The 27642-nt window shown below is 37.3% G+C and overlaps 1 protein-coding gene across 1 annotated transcript; it reads left to right on the plus strand.

Moving 5' to 3' along the window:
* Nucleotides 1-484: 484 nt before the first annotated feature.
* On the plus strand, nucleotides 485-27316 carry CFH (complement factor H; the record flags this gene model as incomplete). Its single annotated transcript, XM_026089175.1, has 14 exons — nucleotides 485-545; nucleotides 5161-5346; nucleotides 7729-7834; nucleotides 9213-9289; nucleotides 11186-11377; nucleotides 13581-13751; nucleotides 16972-17151; nucleotides 18746-18946; nucleotides 21285-21461; nucleotides 23102-23278; nucleotides 24407-24586; nucleotides 24745-24918; nucleotides 25553-25735; nucleotides 27140-27316. Coding segments are annotated over exons 1-14 (2242 nt in total), but the record flags the coding sequence as incomplete, so codon positions are not given.
* Between the last annotated feature and the right edge of the window lie 326 nt (nucleotides 27317-27642).

A 27642-nucleotide genomic window follows, 5' to 3' on the forward strand; every position in this document is an offset into this window, starting at 1 on the left:
ATCTTGAATGATATTCCTATAGCGGAGAAGTTCATTTTCATACACAAATAATTTTAATTCCATTCATTTTTTTAACTGAGCATATAAAACACAGGGAATCACAAAGTAATTCATTTGAGCAACTTCTTTTGGATAGTAAAAGGAATAAGCTTATCTGAGCATGGAAGGGATTAATATGAAAAAAAAAGAGGTATGATGTAAAAACTAGTTGAACACAGGAAGGGGCGGTGTCAAATGAAATCACCAGGCATTTATTTATTTATTCATTTAGCAAAGTTTGCATAATATGTGTATGCAAAAAAAAGAAACAGTTGTGTGTTGCAAGAGGATTAGAGGAAGTGACTGCTGAAATCAAAGTATAAATGCTTTGCAAGGTCAGTCCCAGGAGCAGTTACTGAGTAAAATAGGAGTGCATATAACGCAAAGTAATCAAAAAAGTTAGCTGCTTTTATAAATGTGTTTGCTGTGTTTCTGAGTCACTAGAATGTCACTCCTGGGTTATATGGTTCTGCTGTTATTTTGGATATACTGTGCTGCACAAAGAGGTAAGTTTTTAATGTGAAAAAATCCACTTTCTTATACTGGGAAAATGTTATTAAAATATTTTTTTAATGAAATGTTCAGATTGTAGTTTATTTTAGTGAAGCTCTGTCAACAATAATTGAGATTTGCTGTGGCAGTATGTAGAACCTTCAGTACTTAGTATGCTGCCGTAGGTATTATTTAACCTATTTATTTGGATAAAGACTGTTGCACAACTTTTTAGTGATTACTATCCCTATAAACTAGAGCCAGATAACTCATTTGTTGTTATGTTTGTTTGTTTGTTAATTATTTTAACATCTAAAACCCATAAATATCTATAAATAGTTGGTAGACTAAAATGACAGGTACTCAATAAATGTATTTCTTGTGTCCGGAATAATCTATAAAATAATCTGAGAAAAATAAATGATTACTAGATCGACTGAGTAAGTGTTTACAATGTATGTGTTGAGTGACATCTTTGTTTTGTTCTATTTTAATCCATTAAATGAGATAAGCATATACAGATACACTTTTGTCCGTGGTTAAAGAGGTATCAAGTGTTCTGGCTGCTGTTGATGTTTTCTGCTTCAGTGTTTAAGTTCTTTTCCTTGACACACAAACTTTATTTTTTATAATACTGTGTTTATATTGTTTAACCTATATGTTCAATAATTCAATTGCTTTGCTTTTTGTCAGGGATTTATACATAGACTGTTGGAGAAAGGGTGTTGTGTGTCTTTGAGCTAGAGTGTCTTTGCTCAATTCAGGTTGTTTTTTAATTTTATGTGAAGATTATGAAGACCTTATTAATCAATAATTTAAAAATCTGTTAGATTTTACTTCAGAATCCTGTAGAATTAGGCTCTTTCCTTAAGATAGTTATTCTTTTAAAAATAGCTGATAGGAAAGAGAATTTTATTTGAAAAATCAGGAGGTTAGTGAAATGTATTACATTTTTTATATATACTTATAATACATATTGTTTCAAAGCACCATTACTAAAGTCTACTTTTTTTGCGAAGTCTAGAAAAATTCTGGAATTTGGAAAGAAAGTTTGCCTAAATTTGCCCTCTCTTTTCACAATACTTTATTTAGATCAGAGAGATTGCAAAGGAATGTGAATGTAGCAATATTTGATTCAGCTGGGACAACTATTACCATCAGTCATACAGGGTTCGTAGTGCAAGCTTCATATGGAAAGTCTACGTGAGTTCTTTGAGATCGGGGTTGTTGCACAGGGGCTGAAAAATTCTTCTGCCTGAATTTGTAGTTTGTGCTTGCCTTTGTTGATGTTGCTAGTGGTATAATGATGCTGAGAAAGCAGCTTGAGCTATTTCTAACTGACATCAAATCACATATGAAGTACTAACTGATTAATTTCAGCTATCCTGGTTTTCCACTAAGGAATTTGAAGGTACACATTTAGACCATGCTTTCTAATATAAAAATATCAAATTCCAAATTTTGGTGAGTATGGAGATCATACATGATGTAATGAATATAGCTTTGAAGTCCACCCTGCCAGAAGATTTGTTTCGCAAACTACTGAGAAACTGCATGAAAAAGGGGACAATTAGCTGTAGTCAGAAATATGCATATACATGCTGTGACACTTGACAGTAGTGCTTGCTATAGAGACATCACATAGTCTGACACCAGGTCAGCAGTGGTGAAGAACAAACACAGAGCTGGAACAAAACCCAGAAGAAAATATGTCTTAGTAATGGTGAAGAGACTATTAGGAGATCATCTTTTTTCTTTTCTTTTTTCTTTTTTTTAATGTAAACAAGGAGGAGTTATGAGGCTCCATTCTACATTACAGACAAGAAAAACAATACAGCTCAGAAGTAAGGGAAGAGTAGAACAGAGAAACTCTCACTCTTCTCAGTGGCCTGTGTTCAGCTTTCCGACTGTGACCCAAAATGTGTACTGTTGCAGATTTGCATCATTGCAGAAGATAGGATGCAGAGCATACAAAACAGAACACAACATAAAGCAGAAAGTTCAGTCTTAGCAAAGCATTTTCCGTCACTGGATTTGCTGGTGTTCGGTACTTTAAATATTAGATAATTCAACCTGAACATCCAACATTACCCTGTGTTATCCTCAATTTAGGCTTGATTGGGTTGCTGTCATATGAAATCTCTAACAGTTTAAAGAAGTCACAGAATCTTCAAATTCAATGTCACTAAAGACTAAAAAATTAAAGTTTCTTGGACCATGGCACACAGTGTCACAGTAAACTCTCCACAAATGATTTATTTAAGCAACTTACTACTATGTGCAGAGTATTACTCTATGTTACGGAAATCAATTAATAGACCAAATTCTCACATACCATTTATTGTAAGGAAGAAATGTAATATAAGTTAAAAAGATCAAATTATGAGTTATGAAGCAGAAAATTTGTTATTTTGCAACAAATGCAATTGAAAGCAATAATAGTTCAGATTTTTGAATCACAGACATCTAAAGCATAATATGTAGCTTCTTTATGAATTTTTTACAAATTTGATCATGGTATGTTGTTGTAATTCCATTTTTAACACATTTGCAAGAGAAAGCCAACTAGAGAAGTATTCTTCATTTTGCTCATTCCTGCATTTTGCAAAAAAGGTATTAAAATGTGAATGTGTTTTAATGAGTCTTGCTAATAAAAGCAGAAGTCACTGCTATCTTTTCTGATAGTATGGTAGTACCCTCTAGTGGAGAGAGAACAATAATTTTTACTCGAATGTAATCATTAGTAGGAAAAATGTAATACCTCTTTTTAGAAGAGTTGAAGTAGTTGAAAAAAAGATGAACCTATGGGCACACCCTTCCTTTATCAGCTCAGCAGTGTCCTCAAAAGCTTGCCTGCTTTTTCTGAATACCAAAGCCAGCCTAAAGAAAGATATTAGATCTCCCTAGAAACCTTTCTTTCCTTATATTTTCAAAATGCCATAGCTACAGAACACTTAAACAGATTTTTTGGGGGATAATAAATATTTCTCCCAATTTTTTAAACAAATTTTCTAAAATTATGCCTCTGATTTGGTAGGCATTCCACTGACTGAAATAAAAATAGTGAGTGTTCAAGAGTGTGTCTTTGTACAACTAAACTAAAATTCACTTTCCACATTTTGATATGGAAGGATTAAGCTTTATTCAGCTCAGGCACCACATATTAGAAAACTCTTCTTCCTATTCACTGGTTGTGGGCTTCTCATTTAAGTTCAGCAAGCCATAATTTCACATTCCTCACATGAGGAAAGATCCTAAATATTTTTTCTGTAGTTGCACCTTCAGGCAGCACCTGGACAGTTTTTAGGAAAGCACCAGTGAGAATACTGCTACTTTTTCAAATGTCAGTGGCCTTACAACTAACTGGTGAGAGGATTTTTGTGCAAGCTCTCTGCAGAGCAACGTATCTCACTCACCAAGAAATTGCCCTCCCTGGTGGATATTTTTCCTCCCATTTCTTTTCTGTCCAGAAGTTTCATTTCTTTTCCAAAGCTTCATTTCTCACAGGTTGCCCAGGTCTCACAGATCCTCGGTTCTCACAGGTTATTTATTCTTGATGAATTCTCACCTTTGCTGTTCAGATGTAAAATAGGCTAAATAGGTAGAATGCCCAGAGTCTGTTATTGTAGGTAAATCTTTGACCTTTAAAATAAGTAAATTTCAGTCACAGATGCACAGAGTATTAGTCACTGAAATTAGGTCAAAGTTTATAAACAAAACAAAAAAAAGATTCATATGAAAGATCATTTAGTCTTTCATTAACAGCTTCCTGACTTTTGTTTCTTTTCCTGTTAGTCTGGCTTTTCCCATTCTCATGCTGTTCAGCTTCTTAATGAAATGAATTCAAGTTCATTCTGTATAAATCATATGGCCCTGGCTATACATTTAATGGACACTGAAGAAGACCCAATAAGGAGCTTTTGGAAAAAGACTGTGTAACATTGATCTAAAGAGTAATATCAGACAATCCCTTTGCCAAGTTGAGGAAACATGCTTTGAAGATAGCAAAGGTCAATGTGAATACCAAGAGTTAATTGTAGCTTGTGACAAGTATCTTATGATAAGTTATCCCATGGACAGGAGGAAATAAGTTTTGGAAAATCAGGTGACCTCAGCCTGGAGAGAAAGTTTAGTGGATGTAAAGGCTAAGGGAGACTTGACAGAACTTGATCAAGTGCAGCATGAACTCAATGTAAGTCAGAGACTGTTGTGGCTGCAAAAGAAAATAGTTTGAAAGGAAATCTCTGGTGTGCATAGAGTTCTCCTCTGTGGTGATGGAAGGACTGAAATGGAGGAGCTTCTGCAGATGGAAAGGTGAGAGGTGTCTGGGGTTAGAACTGGGCACTAATCTCTGATGCTATTATTTTCTATTTCATGGATGATGACTCTGCCCAGTGTGGTTTTTTTGGCATGTGCATGACCATTTTTATGGCCTTCTAAGTGTCTATTTCTATTCCTACAAGAGGTGCCAACTTAGTAGTTTCCTTTTTTTATGATTAAGTAGGAAAGATATACTCGTTTGATCACAACTGTCCTCAGGACTTCTTGTTACTTTTTCTATTGCTAAAAGTATTTTGGAGTATGTAGCATGTGTTTCAATCACCAACATTTTACCTATTTAATTTTTAGCCTGTGAAGAACCTCCTCCTAGGAGAGTTAAAGAAGTGCCTACCGAAACATGGGACAAACCTCCCTATCCACATGGTACTCAAGCAACATACAAGTGTCGGCCTGGATATATAAAAATTGGACGTATTATGTTTCAGTGTACAGATGGAGTGTGGGAACAACCCTTCCCATGGGCAGAATGCAGAAGTAAGTATTTATGCAAAATATATATGCAAACATTTGACCTGGCATATCACATCCCTTGCCAATGATGTCAATGTGAATTTACAGTTGTATCTTTACCTGTAAATTATTTATTTCAGCATCCTTTAAAATATCATCCTAAAAGGCATGTATGCATAAGGAAACATTTTTAGAAGTTCCTTTTCTCCAGACCGAAGACTTATTTTTCCCCTTTGCATGGGAAAGTCATACACTAGGCCAGCTTTATTAACCTAATTTGTTTATTTGCTCTGAGAATAGAAATTTTTTTTAAGGATACCCAAGATAGTTCTGGTTATAGTACCATTATATCTATGCCTGTGCAGTTGTATTTCTGGATTAGGTTAGCTGATACAACTGTACTATATTTGGGACACAAATTAACTCCCAATAAGCTAAGGTACCGCTACACAGAAGTCTATTAAACAGATGATAGAGACTTTTTTGCCTTTAAATTAAATAAAAATTAATAAGTAGTCACTGTTTATCTCCTACAAATTGCATGTTTGAAAAAGCATTCTTTTTTGGCATATTGAAAAATAGTTCTGTTATTTCCTGGCCATTTACAGTCAGAATTTTTAAAAATTATTTTTCTTATTATTGCAAATTATGTTAATACCTATGTAAATACTTTAAATTATTAAGTTATTAGAGGCTTGCTTCTGAGATGTTAAAAAAAAAAGACCACTGCATGGATGAAATTTACAGTCTAAGCAGAATAAAGCACTATCTCAGCCTTTGAATGCAAGCCAAGCGACAATGTTGTCTTTTCTTTAGTTAGTTCAACTAGTTCTATGCAAGATATAATTTCTTGGAAGTTGAAAAATTCGTTGGAGTTAAAAGAAGTAGGACAGCATTTTTCCCCATGTTGTTTTATAATCTATGAAGGAAACTTCATGATAAGGATGAGAGCTGCTGTTACTATTTCTAGTATACCATGTTAACAGTTTGGAAGTATTTCTCACCCTCATACAGAATTCACTAGTGAAGAAATTGAACTTTATTATTATTAGTCAACAGATACCTCCTTTCTGTAATAAATAACTGTAAAGTTTAGACACACTAGCTTTTATTTTTCTTACATATCTAATGTACAAAGTTTTTACTAATAATATACAAATGTTTGGTTTAGTAATATAAAATAAGTTCCATGTTTCATTCAAACAGAGATTAAAATAAATCATGAGTAAAAATCAATTAATAAAGTTGTTACTATTTTCCACATAATCCTCTTTAACATAAACAATATATATTAACTTATTTAACTTAACATATTCACATTATTTAACTTATAATAACTTATGTTAACTTTAACTTATTAACTTATTTAACTTATTATTTATTTAACTTTTAAAAAAATTTGTTTTTACATGTATTTATATAACTAATCAGTGCACACAGATCCTTCCAATTATACAAAATTTGGTGCTTCTTTTTAGTAACAGATTTTAGTAAATACTGCCACACAGCAAGCAGGTGCTGACACTGGCAAGACTCAGTCGGAAGGAGAAAGGAAATGGTCTGCCATGGGTTAAGTGGCTTCATCCCCTTTTCAGGATAGGCCACGCTAGACAGCAAAATTGATTAGCCCGCATGGGATTGCCTGTTTTCTCTGAGTCACACTGAAGCATGTGTGACTGAGCCTACTCACTCATCTCTTCCTTAAAAAACTACAGATGCTGGCATACTCCAGGATATACAAATGTTTGGTCTGGCTGGGTCCAGGAAGGATTTATTCTGAGGAGGTCTAATACTTATTTTTTATATTTTTTACATTAGTTTATTTTACAGTCCTTATAAAAACATCAGTCCTTATAAAAACATCAAAAGTGAGTGAATCAGAGAGCTGATGTGTTCATCTGTGCAATTCTTCTGGGGATTCAGTGCAAATAGTTAGGGCCAGATAACAAGAACAGTCACATGGGGAACTTGGAGCAAAAAGGGCTGAGGAACACAGGACTCCTGCGGCCTTTGATCTTCCTTCTTTACTCAGCACAGTCCCCATCAGACTAACGGTATTTCATTTCCAGTCATGGGTGGCTTCTAGAGTGGAAGCCATTGTACCTAGTTTATGTTGAAAGTTGTATGAAAAGCTGAAATTACATCCTGCCATTAAATTTGTCATAAAACGAGATCAGTCTTTTTAAAGGAATAAAAGCTCCTAATTTGTTATTTAAATTAAAAAGGAAAAAAAATCCTTAATCCAAGTATATTCTTATTGAAGACAGTGATTTAAAAAAAAGGAGTTAGTCAGCTAATGCTGAGAGTACTTTTGAAAATACTGTCTCCAAATTACTAGAAAAGTGCTACCTTTCACATCCTTATATATGCAGTAAATAATATTGTTTCCTTTTTTTTTTTGGACAGATAAGCCCTGTGGACATCCTGGAGATATTCAGTTTGGTTCATTTGAACTTACCAATGGAAGGGAGTTTGTATTTGGTGCCCGAGTTGAGTACAGATGTGATGATGGGTAATATTTATTTAAATATTCAGTATGTGGGTGTTAACATGAGGTGTTAAGAGAAGTGTCAATAATAGATTCGTTGTCTGTAAAACAGCTACAGATTACTAATATTTTAAAAATATTTAGTTATTGTTTAATTTTAAATGTTGCAATTACAGGAAGAATACTAAACAGAGCTCTTTCTCATGTCTGGTGCTACTGGAGTAACTGAACTTTGTGCACATGATAGTCTCCTCCGAAGTGCCTAAATGGATCAGACTGTGGCTGACTTGAAATCATGGCTGTCTGGGTAGAATGCAAAACCAGTGATCTATCTGTAAAGCTGCCTCATGACTTGACCAGCCAGACAGTTCAGATAAAAATGCAGCTTTGCATGCCGGAATCAGTGCTCCTAATAGGCAGTCATGGTACAGTTATGTTGGAGGACTCATCAGGTCATACTAGAGAGGCACCTATTCAGAGCACAATGCATTAAGTCCTACTTAAATCATTTGTGTGAGTTATTAAATAAATTTTTTTGTAAAAAAAAGAAGAAGAAGAAGAAAATTCTGGTAGACTCAATAACATCTCTTCACTAACTGCTTAGAAGAAATTCTCTCTGCCTCTTCTATGCATCCTCTCCAATAAAATCTGCAGCAAGTCAAATATATAGTATTGTGCTTAGCTAAGTAAGCCTATGACTGGTTTCTTTCCTCTTGAAATGCAAATCAGCCATAAGCATGATATTGTGGCCTAGCCATATTTTTGCAGCCTTTGTGTTGTGTGAATATATTAATGAATCTAGTCTAGTATGAATTCAAGTTCCAAAATCAATATTCTCCCTAACCTATAGGTGCAGTCAGTTTAAATATTTCTTCACTATCATTTCAGACTAGCTGTACTTACTCTGACTACGTTCCAGGCTAACCTGAAGCCATGTCAGTGTTACTGTAATGCCCTCAAACCTGAGATAATACTAACTCATCAAAGCATAAGATACATATGTCTTCGATTAAGTCATATTCCAATGCTGTCCATTAGCTTTCAGTCATACTGGAGCACAAGAACATGAGTTTTACTCCACTTGCCAACAATTGTGTAAATCACCCTTAGGTTATTAGTTATGTGGGCTGATGAAACAAAGCTTGGTACCTCTACAAAAGAGAAGGCATCTTTTTTATTACTTCCTACTTTCTGTTTTTTTTCCTATTTTTGCCGTATGCAAGTACAAAAAACAAAATAGGGTAGACACAGGTAGAAAAAGTATTGTTTTTTTGTCATGTTTTGCGTTAGCCAATGCTAGAACATATGAAACCTGCTTCCTTTGCTTCAATAACAGCAGCACTGCTATTTCTATCACATAATGAGGCTATATTTTAGAACTGTTTGCTTTTTATTTGGTAAGATACCGGATGCTCAGCCTAAGAAATTACCGTGAGTGTCAGGCAGACGGATGGAGCAATGACGTCCCTCACTGTGAAGGTAAATAGAGTTTGACATTTAATTCTTTATCAAACTGACTTTTTATCTGTCTAATATTGTCTAGAACTAGTCTGTGATCTCACTACTGACTATGAGTAACACTGCAGCCACCATGACTGCTTGTGATGGTAAATAACCACTCAGCTTAAGAAGTATTAATTCACATAGACATACAACTATCTAAATCCAAGTTATGCATCAGTGAAACTCTTAAAATGCCTGCTCAGTTACCACTTTAATCAAGTAGGCACTCAAAATTTTATCAAAAAGCATTCACAAAACTGCTTGTCACCCCCCATACTGCTTTATAGCTCTGCTTCACCTGAAGGGCCTGATAGAGTAGATGTTAAACAAAGCAAAACATGGTTACAAAAGACATCTGGGATGAGACGTTGAATATGTGTATGAATGTATGTGTGTTTATAGCACACGTTTCCCCTTCACTCATGTGAATATCCTAGCCATTAAGATTTCATTAAAGGTTCCTCTCTCTATTAGCATACAGTGGAACAACTTCAGTAAGAAAGAACGAGAGTGAAAGAGACCCAGTCCCCAGGACCTAAGTCCCCAGACTGGGTGGCTGGGATACTGCCCTGAATTTGGAAACCTTTTTACCAGTTTCAAACCTGCATGATTATGAAAAGAGGCTTCCTCTCTTCCCGGAGGTCATTTTTAACCACTTGTCTATTTTAGTATATGTGTGTAGGTTTGAAATTTCTCTCTGCGTTTTGGCACCTAATTTCAGGAAAGGGTATCTAAGTTAAGAATAACTAATTGAAAGGAGGTGTCTTTCTCTTGTCTCGAGTTAGGTATCTGTGCTTTAATGTTTCCTAATAGCTGTTCTCAGATATTCCCCATTCAGCTTACTGGATTTTGAGTGTCTTCAGTTTTAGGCATACAGATATTTCTCTGCACAATATAGAACAATGATTCCCAACATTTTTGTCACATGTCACCAAGATGTTGCAATTCCAAAGTCCTCATAAGATTTATCCTTCACGACCGAGGAGTTTTCTTTAGGTTAACATGCAATTGCCTATGAAAGAACATATCCTGTATAATGTTGTAATTGTGAGGAGGCTAGATGATAGAATATGAGTTCATAGAAAAGGCAGATGGCACATAAGATAGAGAACATTGTCAGAGAAAAGCAGGAGCTATGGTAGACAAAACACCAGGCACTTTCAGATGCTCTCAGTGATATCAGTGTGAACATTTAAAAATGGTCTGTGATCTCAGTCACTTCCCACTTAATAAGAAATATCTGATGACATATATAAATTCCTCCTTTTTCTGCAGTTACACAGTTATGAGATACAAGGGGTCTAAATCCATGTCTGACATACATCGTGTTCATTTACTTTAGTAATGCAATTGTTCTACTATCTCTAACTAGTTTTTTTTAGCTAGTAACTGAATTGTTCTAGTCAATCCATAAGGCTCAGCACTTTTCCAGACCATTAGTCTATAGCAAATTCCGTTTGGCATAACTCTAAGGCAAATGAACCTATTTTGCCAAGGTTTTATGGCCTTGTATATCAGTAAAGGTTTACCTACCATCCATAAGAGTTCATAAGATCACAGCATAATTCAGCTTGGAAGGGACCTCAGGAGGTCACCTGGTTCTGTGGACACTGTCTTTAGCCTGCAAGAGCAGAAAGCAGGATAATGAGATCCAGCATACTAGCGTCCTCCCATTTCAGTCTATCTTTCTGCTTAGGGTTTTGCATTATGACTGTTGAAAATGATATCTGAATACATAATAAGGCTAAATATTGTTTTCAAAATTTAAGGTAATTACAGTGATTTTTCTGTATTTTAACTTTTTTGTGTGTCAATTCACTTAACAGAATAGACCTTAAAATGGCTGGAGTTGTTTGTTTGTTTGTTTTACAGTGGCAAAGTGTTTGCCAGTAAGAGAACCAGAAAATGGACGAATTACGACCGGTGTGTTTGAGCTAGACCAAGAATTTTCCTTTGGCCAGGTTGTAAAGTTTGAATGTAATGAAAATTATAAGCTTGTTGGATCTAAAGAAATACATTGCTCTTCAAATGGAAAATGGAGTAGTGATGCACCTCAGTGCCAAGGTAAAAAGAAAACTATTACTGAGTTTACTATCTGTGATTAAAAAGCTTTATACTCCCAGACTTCTAGGGAATGGTTACTGTATGGGACACTACAAAGCTTTCACTTTATTCTGCAGAAATTAAGCATAGTTTGTCTGTAAACAATCTCCATTACATATATGCAGAAGAAGCAGGATAAGCAAGAGATTTCAAAGAATGTTGGTCGTAATGGACCATCTGTTTGTTCCCCATTTTCATTAAAAGCTGTATGGTTGCTAGACTGCGATCAATTTCATTGAAACTGGCTTAGGTATGTCTGTGTAAGATTCAGTCACTTCAGTGCTGATTTAACCAAAGTAATTACAAACAGTTTGTGAACTATGTGAAGCTAGTTTAAAAAACAAGTATGATTGTAATTCATTCATATTCATAAGGTACATAAAATATAAAGAAATCGCAATGGGTTTTTCTTTGTTCAAACTAATATGTCTGGACAAGTTAAAAGGTTAATTCATATTTTGTTTTTACAGAATCACAGAGTAGCTGAGGTTGGAAGGGACCTCTGGATGTCCCTCAAAGTAGGGTCAACTAAAGCAGGTTGCTCAGGACCATGTCCAGTCAGGTTTTGAACATCTCCAAGGAGACTACACAAGAGACACCACAGCCTCTGTGGGCAGCCCATTCCAGTTTTTGACCATCCTCCCAGTAATGAAGTGTTTTCTTATGGTTAAGTGGAATTTCCTGTATTTAGTTTGTGCCTTTGACTCTCATCCTGTCACTCAGCACCACTGAGAAGAGTCTGCTTCCGTCTTCTTTACTCCCCCCCATCACCTGTTTATACACATTGATAAGATCCACTCCCCTTCTCCCCAGGCCTTCTCTTCTGGAGGCTAAACAATCCCAGCTCTCAGCCTCCCCTCATCTGTCAGATTTTCCAATCCCTTACTCATCTTCATGGCCCTTTGCTGGACTCACTCCAGTATGTCCATGTCTCTCCTGTACTGGGCAGCCCAGCACTGGACACAGCACTCCAGATGTGGTCTCGCCAGTGCTGAGTAGAGGGGTAGGATCACCTCCCTCAACCTGCTGGCAGCGCTCTGCCTAATGCAGCCCAGGACGCTGCTGGCCTTCCTTGCTGCCAGGGCCCATTGCTGGCTTGTGTTCAACTTCTTGTCCATGAAGAACCTCAGGTCCTTTTCTGCAAAGCTGCTTTCCAGCCAGTCAACCCCCAGCTTGTGCTGGTACAAGGGGTTATTTTTCCCATTTTGCAAATGGAGTTTGATGGGAGTTGGATTGTCAGTATGTATGAATGAATTATCCCAGAAAGCATATTATAACAATCACTCTGTTTAATATTCAGTCCATCAAGTTCCTTAGATTATCTATTTGTATCTGATAAGGAAGCATATGTTCTAAAGAGCAGACTACATATGTCAGAATGTATATACATGTATGGTTTATTCACAGTTTCAGTGCTAAGTTTTGCAGTTTTGAAACCTCTTTTTTTTAACTTGAACAGCATAAAGTGGGGTTAAACACATGCGCTTGTAAAATTTATAGAATAGATATGGTGAATTTTATTAAACAATGCCAGTTCTTCCAATGAGATATATTTCATCCCAAGCATAAGTAGATCCAGCAAAGGAATTCTGGCTTATAAATGGGGATTTTGGAAACTGCAAGGTCTGAATGATTTTATTGGGTCTAGCCAGGAGCTGGGGGTACTGAGGTTCTCGTATAGGTAATCAGGCATTCTAGTGTCAATTTTCCAGTTACTTTAAATCTCTTTCTGCTGATACCATAATTTTACTAATCCTGTACTGGTTACAAGAAAGCTTTTGGTTGCTGGAAATTACAAGGAAATTAAATTATCTGAAAAATGAAAAATACGGAATTTCAGCTAGCCTAGTTGATTAATTTAGAATGTCCTCTACCTTATGTTCTGATGCTGAGATCCACTAAAAAGCAAAGCCCTGAAATCTGTCTTATGAACTAATTTGCTACTGTTGCTGTGCTGTTCCATACATACTTTCTTCCTGGCACCCACAATCAGGTCATAGAAGAGTTCTCGGATAAGTTCGAAACAGTTCCCAAATGCAAATGTTCTGGTTGACATAATACAATTTCTGTGATGTCAGATGAAAAAAAAATTGTTCTAATAGGCATTTATTCTTAGTGAATAAAAATATGCAAAAAACATGAATTTTGTCTTTGTCAACTTCAGAAATTACCTGTGATGTGCCAGAAATTCTGCATGGATATGTGCATTCTCCAAAGGCATCTTACAAGAAGTCTGAACGACTGCGGTTTTCGTGTGATAAAGGATACAGATATGGTGAAAGATCTGAAGCACAATGTTCTGAATCAGGATGGACTCCAACCCCCTATTGCACTGGTCAGCCTTTCCTAAAGTTATTTTTCACATTCTGTTGTGTTTAGAAGTAATATTTTCAAAGATTAATAATGCCAAATTGAGTTTATTCATAAAAAAACAATTCCATATACATCTGACTAGTATCCCATGAAGATATTAATCCGGAAGGATTGAACAGTAAAGGAATGAAAGAACTGAATATGAGCTTTCCATGTAAAGCCATAGCAAAAATAGGCAATTCAGTCTTTAGTTACTTGAGCAGGTGAGTAGTTAAATAGGTCTAGGAAGATAAAATTGCTGCTGTATGCTGCATAAATGAGATTGATGCTAAAATATATCATCCAGCATGAGTAGCTGGGTTTTTTTTAAGATTCTTTATTGGTGGGGAGAATATAGAAAAATTATTAATGGATTAGAAAAAATCCCTAGTTTGGACAAATAAGGTGGCTAAAGCTGAACCTCTTTACCTTCTACAAAGGACGATAAAAGTGTTTTAGCTAAGGAATGGAAATACCAGACACAAAAGAATATTAAAGCATGCAGAAAAAAAAAGCATTAAAACCAGACAAATTCAAAATGCAGAAGGAATCAGAAATTTGTAGTGACATGGGGAAATTAACATTTGAAACCAGCTTCTTAAAGGTATGGTTTTTTTAAGTCCTAGTGTCTTCACATCAAGACTCAATACTTTTGTAAGTGAAGCCCAAGTCACTGTGTTTACATGAGCATAGCTGGTGAAAATCAATGGCTGTGCTATATCCAGTTAGAAAACTGGATTAAGAAATAATATTTGATAACGTGAATTGTAACAGTATAAATAGGATTGGGGGAAGTAAATAGTCCTAGCTCATTACCAAGTTAATGCATTTTCAGGTCTTCATAGACCTGAAGTACCTGAGACCATAGTACTATCCGCTCAGTTAAATTACACTCAATAGCTCTCCCTGTATGAACATTTAAGAAGTTTGCTTAACCTACTGAACAGATGTCTGCATTTTGCCTCAGTGTCCTGATGAGCCTTTCCATGGTGTTGGCAGACTGAGCATCTGCTTGCTAATCATTATATCCTTTCTGGAAATTTCCAGACAACTAGCTCTGGTGAAGCAGTTCCAACCAAAGAGGAACAATTCACAGGTGATCTCTGTTTCACGGACAGAATTTCAGAAAGAAATTGTTAGTTTACTGTGCAGCCTTGCAAAAATGACTGGGAAATTATGAAAGTATCCCTCAATTTAAAATTCTGACATAAAGTAGTAAGCTGCCTTTCAAGAGTTCTTCTGAAACAGTAAAAGAGGGTTGTAGGAAGAATGATCTGAGATTGAAACAAGCATTTCCAAAGGAATATAAGCAAACACGAAGTAGTCCATTTTCAGAAGGATAAGTAGTCCAGCAGTGGCTGTAAGTGTCTAAACTGAAAATTATAATGGGAGTATAGTGCTGGAGTGTACATAAAGCCGAAAACTATAGGATTATGTACACAGCCAATATGTTGAGAATTGTGTGCAGCATAGGTTTGAAATTCAGTAACCCAAAAAGCCAGTCTGGACGTGAAGTGTTATATACCAAAGTATACAACATGCATACCATGCAGACCGAAGTAATGTGATCTGCTTGAATGCTGTCATTGTCCATGACAGCTTGTCCAAGCTTTCTTAGCCTAGGGTAAGGACAGCAGCTTGTTTAATGTCATCAGCGTTGTAATTGCACAGCCACAGCGTTCATGCTGTTCAAACTTTCAATCAGGAATTGTCTGAGGATCTCTTACAGTGCTGGAACTCTCTCATGCTTTCTAGCTTGCAAATGCCTTCTGTGCAATTAAGATGACAAATCCATGACTTTTGTGGCTAGTCCTGTTTGACTGTGCCTGTTCAGCAGTATGGGTCATGGATTTAACTTTAATTTCTTTCAGCCACAGACCTTAAAGACTATAATTAGAACTCCAGATCTCACAAACAAAATATGCACGTTGTGTTCTAGCTGAAATAGTTTGATATAAATTTGGGGAAAATCATTTATGCCTTGAAACACCTCCAAGAAATTGCCAAAGAACACTTGAAACTGAAAAAAATGTTGGCAACAGGGCAACATCATAGGATGTTATGTACCACCCACCCTCCCAGAACCTCATCCAGAAAGACTCCTTTAGTAATAAATAATAGTCGATCTTGGTGCCCACTCAGTCCTTGAACTTTCTGCTTTAAGATTAGTAATGGTACTAATTAATATGCATTGCCTGTGGTTTTGCAACGTACTGCTTTTGAGAAGTGCCAAACTAAACATTCTTTCAACTACTGTTCTGCTGGACTCTGTTAACTGGGACATGCTCAGACATAGTAGTCCCCTGAAAGAACATCCTTCGGTAGTAGAAAAATAAAATACAGTTTCTCTCCTGCTCCATTCCTATAGCTTTATGCCACCATGAAGTGGATGTGCGTCCTGCTTGACTTATCACTTGAACCTACACGATCCAGCAGTACATGCATACCACTAACTCACCCACCTTCACTCCGCAGGAGGACCAACCTCTAGTGACCATGTAGTCATCCCTTTCCAGGCCTCAGTGTGTTGGTGTGATTTTCTGAATTGGAAGTAGATAATAAAAACAAAAGAAAGCCTCCAGTCTTTAAAGAATGTGTTTGCCTGGCTTCCCCAGGCATAAAGATGTCATGAGCTTTCAGAATAGCCGCCTTCTCCTTTCTCAGCTTTTCACGTGAAATATTTCCAGTGCCAATGCATCACCTTGATCTTGATCATACAGCCTTTGAACTATGAGGTTGTAGTTAAGTATAGCTGTGTCTCTCTTTAGGACCTGCCAATAAACCTAGCCTCCTTTGGGATGCTGTCCGTAAATCAGCCCAAGAGAGCTGTGGGTGAGTCCAGCATAAGGCATTTTGGGCTCCAGCTGTGGCATGACCTACTGGAAAAGACTAGTCAAATTCGTTTTGATCACCTTTAGTTCTTACTCCAACCACTCCCTTTGCAATTAAGTTTTAACCTCCTAATACCTCAGTAAAATCTATCACTCTCTTCTCTTCTACACCAATGAGACAGTCTATTCTTACAGACAAGTATACTTCCACAAGTGGGAGAGAGTTGTAACCTTTTCTTTGGCCTAAGAAATCTCTTTTTGGCAATATTATGCAGTTATGGTCTGTATACTGTGAAGATAAGAACTAATACAATAAAAATAGTTATAAAGATATTCTTCAGACAAGCATCTTGTTTTTCTCTTCGTATTTAGAAATTGTATGCTCTCCTCCAAGAATTCCTGATGGGCACTTTGGGCCTCAAGAAGACGTATACAAAGAAGGGGCTGTAATCACCGTGCACTGTAATTCTGGATACCATTTTAAAGTAGTCACTGGCCAAAACACAGCTGAATGCACCAAGAATGGCTGGGTGCCTTCTCCAGAATGTGTTGGTAAGTGGCTTTCATGAGTGAAGACAAAATATGCAGAATTGTTGTTCTCAAAATATCTTAGTAAAAAAGAGGCCAAGAGAAAAACTTCAGCAGCAGAGGAAATAGAAGATACTTATTCATTGTGTTTCTTGGTCTTATAAAGCTTACTTTGATGGTTTTGGAAAAATCAGCTATAAAAGCAATGGTATGGTCTTTTATATCTACATCATGTTTATAAATTCAGGTATTATCTATTACTGTATTTGTAAGATTATATGTTAAAATGTGCTATAGTCAGCTCTCTGACAGGAAGACTTGTGGTGTTACATCTGTCCAACTGAGGAGTAGCATGCCAGCCAAGGTAAGAGGACACAGTACCTGGTAAAATAGCCAAACCAAAACATAAAGACTTTGAAGGCTGGGAGGCGTGTTTCATCATAGTTATCACAGCTCTAGATTTTTACTTTCAGTTGTGTTTTAGTGTATTATAAATGATCACAAGTTTATTCCACTTACTATAATCTGTCAAATACCAAATTAAGATATTCTTGATTGTTTATGAGTTCTTTCCTGGATTAAATTTACACAGAATTGCAGTGATAGTTTTGCTGTGTGGGCACAATATAAAAACAGAAATTAGTAATTAATTTCATAATCTGGTGGTCTTTGGTCTTTCTTCACTGAAAATAAAAAAAAAAAAACTTAGAAAACAGAAGGAGGTGGGAGAAACCCTGAAGAAATCAGTCTTGTGAATGGACCTTTTGATAAGATGATTCGAGCTGTTCAAGAAGAATGCATTTTTAGCAGATCAATCTTTCCTCTGTGTACATGTGGGTGCTGAAATTCAGGTACCTTCTTGAGACCACTTCACTCATTATTGCATGGTCTGCTCAGTGGGTCATCTCTCTTCCACCTCCCCTTCCCCCAGGATATGGGCTCTGGATCAGGGCACTTCAGGAGTAACCTACCTGTCACGGCCAAGTGGGATGCTCTGGGAAAACTGTGAGTGAAAACCACTAGGAGTCGCCCCTTTTTACCCCTGGATTTTCCCTGAAAAGGGTCAATTCTTTCAAGGAACTGAGAAGAAATAACACTACAGTTTTAAAATCTAAAGCAGAAGAGCTAGGAAGAGCTTTTGGTGTGGGAACCAACACTTACAAAAGAACATTGTGACTAGAGTCATCTCCTTAATTTTAAGAGTCTACAGTGCAGTGTCTAAATCTGAGGTAGTTGTCTGGGCTCACATCAAGGTCATTATAGTCAATTTAGTCAGGGCACTCTAAAAAATATAGTTGTCTCATTATAAAATAAATGCTTACGTGGTCTCATGAATCAGCCTTTGGAGTCCACTGAGAATATTGATTGGATTTCAATTGGCTGCAATGGAAACTTAGGCAACCGGCATGGATATACAAATTGACAGAGACACCAAAACCACAGAGATATGATTCCTGCACTGCTTGGGACCTGCCAAGGTGTACAGTCCTGAATTCTGTCAGTCTGAGGAAACACTCACATAACAAAATTAAATCTGAATGAATATTCAAGAATTTTGTGTATTGTGCCTTTTTTCAGTGCACGCATTGATATTGTTGCTGTTACATTCTATTTCAAGGGAAACCGTGTGACTACCCAGTTATAGAAAATGGTGCGTTAAGCGGAACCCTGGAGTACTACAGAAACCGTTATTTTCCAGCGCAGATTGGGCAGCAAGCTGATTACCACTGTCATCGTGGTTACTCAACCCCGAGTGGAGAAAACTGGGTTCGAGTTGTCTGTTCTGCAAGGGGCTGGCTTCCAGAGCCAAAATGCCTGAGTAAGTACATTTCCACTGTATGCTTAATTCTTTTATAATTGTGAAGGTCTATGCAGCAAAAGTTGTGCTGATGGAGTACAAGATGGAGGGAAGGACAGTTTGTCGAAGTATCACTGCTTCAGCTGACCCCTGCAACTGCAGCCAGGCTCTCATGCCATCTGCAGAGCTGAAACTGTCCCTTGATGAAGATTCCCTCTTCACTCTGAAATGAGAGAGGCTGAAGTGACTCTTTTGGATTTGGGAGATTCTATACTCCTGAAACTATCCATGAGGTTGAGAAAGCACAGGAAATTTTTCTCCTCTGGCTTCTGGGTCACATGCAAGCATCTAGTTTCATCCACACACACAGATGCACAGCACAGAGTTTCTACTCTGTGTGAATATATTCTTTCTTCAGCGACTTGGGGATTTTGTCTAGAGATTCATTCCCTGGTCCTTTTCAATAACATTTGGAACTGGGAAGGTGGCATGCTTTTGCAAAACACTGTGAGTGAGCATGGATGCAGCAAGAGATCCAGATACACTGTTTAATGAAACAACTATAGGGAGCAGATTTAAACCAGCAAGCTGAGGCTTCCTCTTCTAACACACATCTTCAGTCACAGTACAGTTCACACCTACCAGTAGGGCTTGGAAGTGGCTTACAAAAGTGATTGACACTCAGTGGAGTGGAGATCAGCACAGGAGATGAGTGGAGTCCTGCCAGTAGGAAAGGACAAGTTACTACAGCAACACAGATGCAGCATTCCTTCAGCCATTTCCTTGTTTCTGGGCTGCTGAGAGTGTCAGTAGCTGTGGAGTCAGCATGCTTAGCTCTTGCTAAAGCTGGTTTGAGGGGTTCATCTGTGGCAAATGCTGACTTGGATTAAGAATGACTTCTTGTATGATCGGAAGGTTTGGAGTAGAGCTTGGTCCCACTGTTAGTGAAATGATCTCATTGGTTCAGAGCGATGAGGATTTCACTGCAGGGTCTGGAAACTGCTTGTGCAATCTGTTTGGGCTTTGCAGAGAGAAGTCTTTTCAGTAAAAAGTATGTCAATGTTGTGTAAAAGGTGGTTTCATTTACTCCACTTTTCTAAGCACACATTTCTTTTTCCTCTCTTGTCAGAAATGTTATTTCCTAGTCTGGCAAAAATGTGTGAAAACACGTGACTATTGGTTAACCTACACTTAAAATTACATACTTCAGTACCAGTGGTCCCCTAATTTTATCTCTAGAAATTATTAAGACAGAACTACATACATAAAAACGCCTGGTTGCTTTCTTCGGAATGTATGGGTGACAGTCAACAGAGATTATGCTCTGTTGGTGGGTCCTGCCTTAGAAATAGGCAGCTTTGTTTGTTATAACTGCTGGTGTATGAGAAATAAAAAATACTAGTTTTACCTGATGCCACTGCATAGTCCTGCCTAGAGCAACTACCTGATCATATTGCTATAAACATTTGGCTTTCTTCTCATACCATCTGTTTTGTCAAATCTAAATTTAGGTTGTAAGCTGTGTTGGGAATGGAATACACCATTGTTATATGTGGAAAGGTTTATCTTATTTTTGTATACAGTACCAGAACCTTCATAAATAATGATAAGCATTACAGCCCATGCCTACTCCTTTTTATCTGTTTCCTCCACAATCTCCAAGCACAGGTTTTTCTCTGTCATCATGCTGACTGTCCCATGGCAATGCTGCTTTGTGGTACAATGTAAATCACCTTGTTAGATCTCTTTTTTTTGCTTAGTTTGGGGTTTATAAAATACCAATGTATGATCCTCAACATAGACTTAGTCCAGTGCGATCACATATGTTTTTCCCATGTATACTGGAAATTGAGGACCTTGTCTGCCTGTATTCTATAGGATTTTTTTTTTGTTTTAATACTCAGATTCTGTTTTAAAAAAAAAGAGAGACCTATAATATGTGAGAGGGTGATACATTTGCACAGAGATGGTAAAGCCTCCTGGAGGTGAATGCTGAAAATGATTCAGTGCAGACATCAAGATTTTAGAGACGTAGCAGACCAAACCAGAGCTGGTGTACATGATACAAGATACACCGAAGTTAGCTGACCTTGAACACTAGGTAAGGGATATGGTTTACTGGACTACTTATTAGCAGCTTGTGTAGTCACTTGCACTCCTGTTCCTATGATTCATTAGTCTCAGGGCAGTGAAAGAAAACATGCTTTGATTTAGGTTTGAACATGGATGTCTTTTGGGGATGGAACAATGCAGAAAGGTGTTAGGAGGACCCTTTTTTCAGTAACTACTAGGGATTAATTTTCCTCAGTCTTAGTTGTATGAATTACAGTGGTTAAATGTACTTACCTTTTTTCTTTAGAAATATGTCAAGTGAGACAGCTGGAAAATGGTTATTTCCTACATAGACAGAATGTTTACAAGGAAGGTGAAAGAATTAGATATACCTGCGGTGATGACTATAACCCTGAAAATCAAGATGGTGAAGTTACATGCACAAAGAATGACTGGTCACCTCCTCCAAGATGTATCCGTAAGAGTGAGTAGTGCTTATGTTTTGTCAAGGTTCCTAGCTAAAAGCAATAAATCCATCATCACATCAGCCACATTAATCCATCACCACTGCTTAAGATAAGTCTAATTTCAGGTGCTCTACAACTCAAAACACAGTTCTGTGATTCTCGCAGCTGACTTGTTACATCCCTGCATGCTTTTGAGGTCAGTGGCTATACAAACTTGCAGGATGTAACTCTGTAAAATACTCACACATGACTTATTCTGATCTCTGGAATGTAAGCTCTGGGATGGGAGTGATGTCCTCTTTGTCTTCAGTCGTGTAATCCTGGATAGCACAGTAGTGCAATAATGTAGTAAATAGTAATCATTGTCTTTCTGCAGCCTATCCTTTTCTTTTCATTTCAGCCTCTAGCTATGCCACCTGATCCCTATTTCTCTTGCTTCATTTTCATGTGGCATCATTCCAGGGAGAATAGGAAGGTTACTGCTGCTAACTCTGTTTAGAGGTTTTGTACTGTACTTCTCCCAAGCCTGAAATTGCTAGAACTTCTTACAGAAACTTAAAATACTTTAGATAATAATTTAATACAGACAAAGGAAATAACTCAGCCTAACGTCCTTCTCTCAAGCTGTAAAAAATATCTTTTTTAGAAAACTTGTACTAGCCCAAAAGAGATACCTGTCAGAGAATGTTTTGGACAGCCACTGAGCATTTGACATAGTCCTGAGCAGGCAAAATAAAGTTGTATAATTTCAAGTGTTAGGTAGTAGTGGGCATCTCTGGTATAAACACCAATTCAAAATCACATGTGAAATTTAAAATCCTGAAGCTGTTGCACTGAAGTATCGTTACCTCCACCCCCAACATTCAAATACATCTCCTAGTCTTTCTCAAAGTCTTAGTTTTTCCATGTCTTTATTTATTTGACTCTCTAATGCACAAATATTGCTATTTGTTATAATATTAATTCCCTAAAATGAAGAAACTTCTTCAAAGAATGACTTAATAGTAAAGAACATACTGCAAAAGTTTTCTCCCAGAGTACAAAATGATAACCTCTAACCAAGGTGACTGATTTCCATGCTGTTAGATTGGCTTAAACAATGTATCCCAAATGACAGTGAAATCATGTGCAACACTGAGTGCATCTACACTAATGATTTAGTGTGCAAGAAAGGGTCCCTTCATACAAATTTGCTTTAGTCCTGCAGTATGTGCTGCAGTACACCACTGGATTATTCTGAAGTAGTAGAACTGAGGGTGTATTTGAACACCATGGGGTGACCTCTGGAGTGCCTCACTTGCAATATGGACACGAGGTCCTTCAGCACTTAGGTCTTTATGCATGCACAGCATAGTGCATGCCTAACATGAATTTCATTGCTAGTGGAGACCAGATGTGGACATATAGTCTAGGAAGCATAAAAGATTGCTGCAAATCACACCCTAGCCCTGGTCTGTCCCTATTTGTGCTGTACCAGCTGGTAACTGAACTTTTCACTTTTTCAATTTTCCCTCAGGAAGAGAGCTCAATGTAGAGGCAGAAATTCATGTGCTCTTAAAAATGTTCTAAACCCTACTGCTGTTTTCCTTCTTATGTGTATTGTAAGCATATGGTTTAGCAATGTTTATCTGGAAGAAATTCTGTCTTTCTGTTTTAGAAGTATGCCAGAATATTGAGTTTGACAATGGTTATTTCACCATGAGAAAGGCAACATTTCGTTTACAGGAGAAGACGACATATAGGTGTCATATTAACTATGTAACTGCAGAAGGACAAGAAACAGGACTGATACAGTGTAAAGAGAATGGCTGGACACCTCCTCCAAAGTGCATCAGTGAGTAGCATAAGGGCTTCAGAGCTCTCTGCCATTGTTACTGGCACAAACAAGATGTCCTAGGTACTCTGGTTTTTGTCATCTAGATCAGTACAGTTTCTCCCTCTGCTGGGTAGAGGGAAACTCAAGTAGAGGACTGAGCCTCCGGAGACAGGCCTTTCTGGGGCTCAAAGAAATAAATAGAGAAAAGAAGAAGGGAATTGGGTAAGGAGGGAAGATGTCTACTGTCTTCTGGGTAAACCATCTTTTTGGATCCTCTGTTGCATGAAGTAGATAATCACTGCCCTTCCCAGTGATTCTTATCTGCTATAAAATGCATATGCCCAAATTTACTCTGTTCTCCCTTCTTGTGGACTAGAAGATGAGCACCTTTCACACTAGTGAGAATAAGGTCTTGGAAGAAATGGCCATGAACCTGGGAATTATGTCAAGAACTTAATTTAAATGCAACCAAGGTAGTAAAAGATATGATCCATTATTTGGAAAGATGTTATCACTATAAATAAAAGAATAGGCTATACTGCCTGCCTTGTGGTTTGAAAGGACATCTGTGAAAAGCACCAGAGTAGATACTCCTGAAAATACCTCCATACTGTTGTTGCCTTTCTCATCTTAGAATTCCCTTCCTCTCCTGGACAGAGGTGTGGGATACTAAAAGAAGAGACTTAATCTTCCACTGTTGTGATACAATGACTCATAATACTGACCAATTTTAGTTGGTATTTTATATTGCCCTTTTATTTCAGACTGCCTTTAGCTGGATTTTATGGGGGGGGATTCTGACCCCCTTTCAAATGGCCTAGGGGAACATAGGTACAATGTGTGTGAAGTGACACCAGTAGTAATATTACATAGTACAGCAAAAGAAGGAAAGGAATTGAATCCAAGGAAGAAATATTTATGTTAGGCATTACTTTTAGACACATATTTCTGAAAATTAATGCAAGAGATGTAATATGAATGCACTCCTTATGGTATTCTATACCCGTATTCTGCAATGCAGAATTTTTACTGTTTTAAATATGCTGAATAGTTCACTAGCATACACTAAAATACATACAGAAATGGTGGTTTCAAAGGGCATTGTTTCTGGTTCACAGAATGTACTAACTTGGTTTAATTCTACAGAACCATGTAGAATACCTCGTTATGAGATTTTGAATTATCACACAAATAAAACTGTGTTCCTGCCTGGAGATACACTTGAGTATGCATGTTCAGATGGATATCAAACTGCAAATAATATGACAACTGGTACTGCAAGATGTGACATAAATGGTGAATGGATTCCAGAGCCCCAGTGTCTTGGTAAAGATTTTTGTGTGTTTGCTAATTAGTGTAACAGTATACACTTTGTGAAGCTTTTTTTATTTAAGACTTTCTTTGGCTTTGTTCTAGTCAGTAGTATTTCATATACTTTTGGAGGTTTTATGCTATGTGTTGAAATGTTTTTTCTTTCTTCATAGCAATAGAATGTGAAATGCTGATACTACCCAATGGAGATGTTTCCCCCAAGGAGGGTAAATATCGCAATGGGGATGTTGTGAGATTTGCTTGTGCAAAAAATTACAGAAGAGTGGGACCTACCTCTGCTCAGTGCTATTACTTTGGATGGTTTCCATCACCACCAATATGTAAAGGTAATTCTTCTATTAACTTTATTTTAGTAGGAAATGTATTAAAATATCAGAGTCCCCAACACTTCTGTGGGCAGCTTCTGTACACTAGTCTTGCTCCCAAGAACAATTACCAACCTCCTTTCTAAAAGGACAGGGACTGGTCCTCTTCAGATCCATTCATAGTATTTTGCTGTTTCCTGTGAAAGATTCTGAACATCTGAACTTTCAGTGTTCACTTTTCAATGTCTCAGAACATTAAACGTCTAGAACCTGACACAGAACACAGTTTGCTTAGCTTTCACAAGTAGTTTGTGTTACAACTCTCAGAAGCACAAATCAAGGACACAGGAGCCGGTTATGACTTAGGAAAAGAATGCTTAGTTTTTCTATTACTGCACATAGCAAAAGGGATCCTGTCTACTTAAAAATAATTGCTCTGTGAGTGGGAACACTCTCTGCTTGAAATAGCAGGAACAAAGAATCATTCTGTTCCTGTCATCTAGGAATCTTTGGAGTTATTTCAGACTACAGTAAATAAAACATTTTCACATGGACATGCATTATAAAACTGATGGCCTCTTCATCAGTAAATGCATACTTGCATATTAGCCTCACTAACTGTATTTTTTAACTGTTTATGTTGGGTTTTATTTAGGTCCATCTCGTACATGTGTATCTCCAGTGGATATTGAGATAGTGAATACTGAACATGTTCCCAAGCCAAGTAAGGAGACTGGAGGCTACAAAGTTATACATTATATATGTAAATCCAATGGCAGCAATATTAAAAAAGCAACTGGTATGTTTGGAAAATGGTCACCTGAGATTGAATGCATTGGTATATTTTTAGATTTGCATACAATTTCTTCTTTTTCTGCGGGAATGCTAAATGCTAATTATTAATGCTTCTTAGCATCACTGTGCCACTAGTTTGAAAGGGAAATGCTTATATGCTTTCGTGTGTGTGTGTGTGTGTGTGTGTGTATATGTGTGTGTGTGTATGTACGTATGTATGCATACCTAATTATATGCTAAAGGATAGTCATGTAATAATGGGAATCATTTGAAATTTGAACAGTTAGCTGGAGTTAGAGACACACTATTTTAGTGAGGCAGACTTTTATTAATCTCTAACAACTGGAACAGAAAAATCAACTACTTCTAATGTGAGAAAAGATGCAATGATAAATTTAGGCATGGTTCTTTGAAAGGGATTTACCCTAATGCAGATGAGTAGCCCATACCTCAAGCTCCAGGCAGAGTTCCTCTATTTCCTGTAAAAATTCAAAGCTTTTCTATTCCTGATTGTTCTTTTTTCCCTTCTTTTTTTCCCACTTACTTCCTAGTGAAACAACAAGAAAGAAGTTGAGTTGGCCAATGCAAAGCACAGACCTAGAGGAGACTGTCCTTATCTACCTACCAAAAGTCAGATGCCTGTGGAACTGGCTTTATGTTTAGGCAAAGCAGGATATTGCCTTTGATAGTGGAGTACTGGGGCTGTAAAAACAGTCGTGGCCTCATTGAATGCTTTGATTTCACCACATCCATGGGCAATGATGCACAGAAGTGAGAGAAGTACACAGAGTGGCAGCTGCTTGAAGGAGCATGCCCCAAATGTCCCTACTTTCCCAGTTTTCTGGATCTACTAGAAGCAACAAATCCAGCTCTCCAGGTCTCCTCCTTCCTAGATCTGCCTCTTTCCTCTCCCTTTTTGTTTCCTGTGGCCGGAAAAGTCCCTTGTTCCTGGAGTGGCAAAATTCAGTTTTGTTTCTTTGTTCCCTTTCCTGGTGCTTATTTAGCTCTACTGTGAGCTAAGGTTGCCAAAAACAAACAAACAAACAAACAAACAGACAAAAAAAACCCAAAGAACCCCAGAGGCTGTGTCATTTTTTCCTGTAGTAACTCACCATAGAGAGAAAGCCAGGGCAAACACACAAGATAGGCAAGAGTTTGCGGCTGTTTGTTAGGGAAAGGAGGGACTACAATTGTCACACACAGAAAAATATATTGATCGTGTATTTTTCTGACTGTGTTTTCTATGGGTTTTACAGCATCTGAGCATCTGAAGGCAGCTCAGATGTTTTTGAGGCAATACAAAATGATCATGATATTAATTAAAGCTTGAGATAGCTGCTGAAGAATTACATAATGCCAGTGTTTTCTTGGTTACTAATGTTGTAATCTGTGATGAACTGTTATACTTTGTCTTATGTTCTATTATAAAATGAATATGTGTCCTTAGGTGAGAATTCATGCCCACCTCCACCTCAGCTGCCTGGTGCTCAACAGATAGCAGTTGAAAGAAATTACAAGAATGGGAGTAAAATAATGTTTTCATGTCTGAAGAATTTCCAGCTTGATGGTGTGAATGAAATAACATGTGTACATGGGAAATGGCAATCACCACCACGCTGTATTGGTCAGTAGTGCATTTTTTTTTCTATTTGTGTTGTTACAAATTTATGTTACTATAAATTAGCAATCATCACTAGCAGGAGGATAAAGTTATATTTGTTAAGAGTGTCAAGAACAAGTAACTGCAGAAAAGCAATAGTATCTAAATTGCTAAAGAAAGTGCCAACTGTCGGGCAGGAACTCTTCTTAATCAAACAGACTTATCTAAGGTGGCATGTAAAACTTTCAGGTAGTCCCTCAGGAACTGTGTTTTAAATTATTCCTTTAGTATATTGCAGAATGGAGTCTCAGTTTTGACTGGGGGTCTTTAATAGTATCCTGGTGAAAATC

This window comes from Apteryx rowi, unplaced genomic scaffold, assembly GCF_003343035.1.
Source record: "Apteryx rowi isolate R43461 unplaced genomic scaffold, aptRow1 scaffold_80, whole genome shotgun sequence".
NCBI classification, from domain to species: domain Eukaryota; kingdom Metazoa; phylum Chordata; class Aves; order Apterygiformes; family Apterygidae; genus Apteryx; species Apteryx rowi.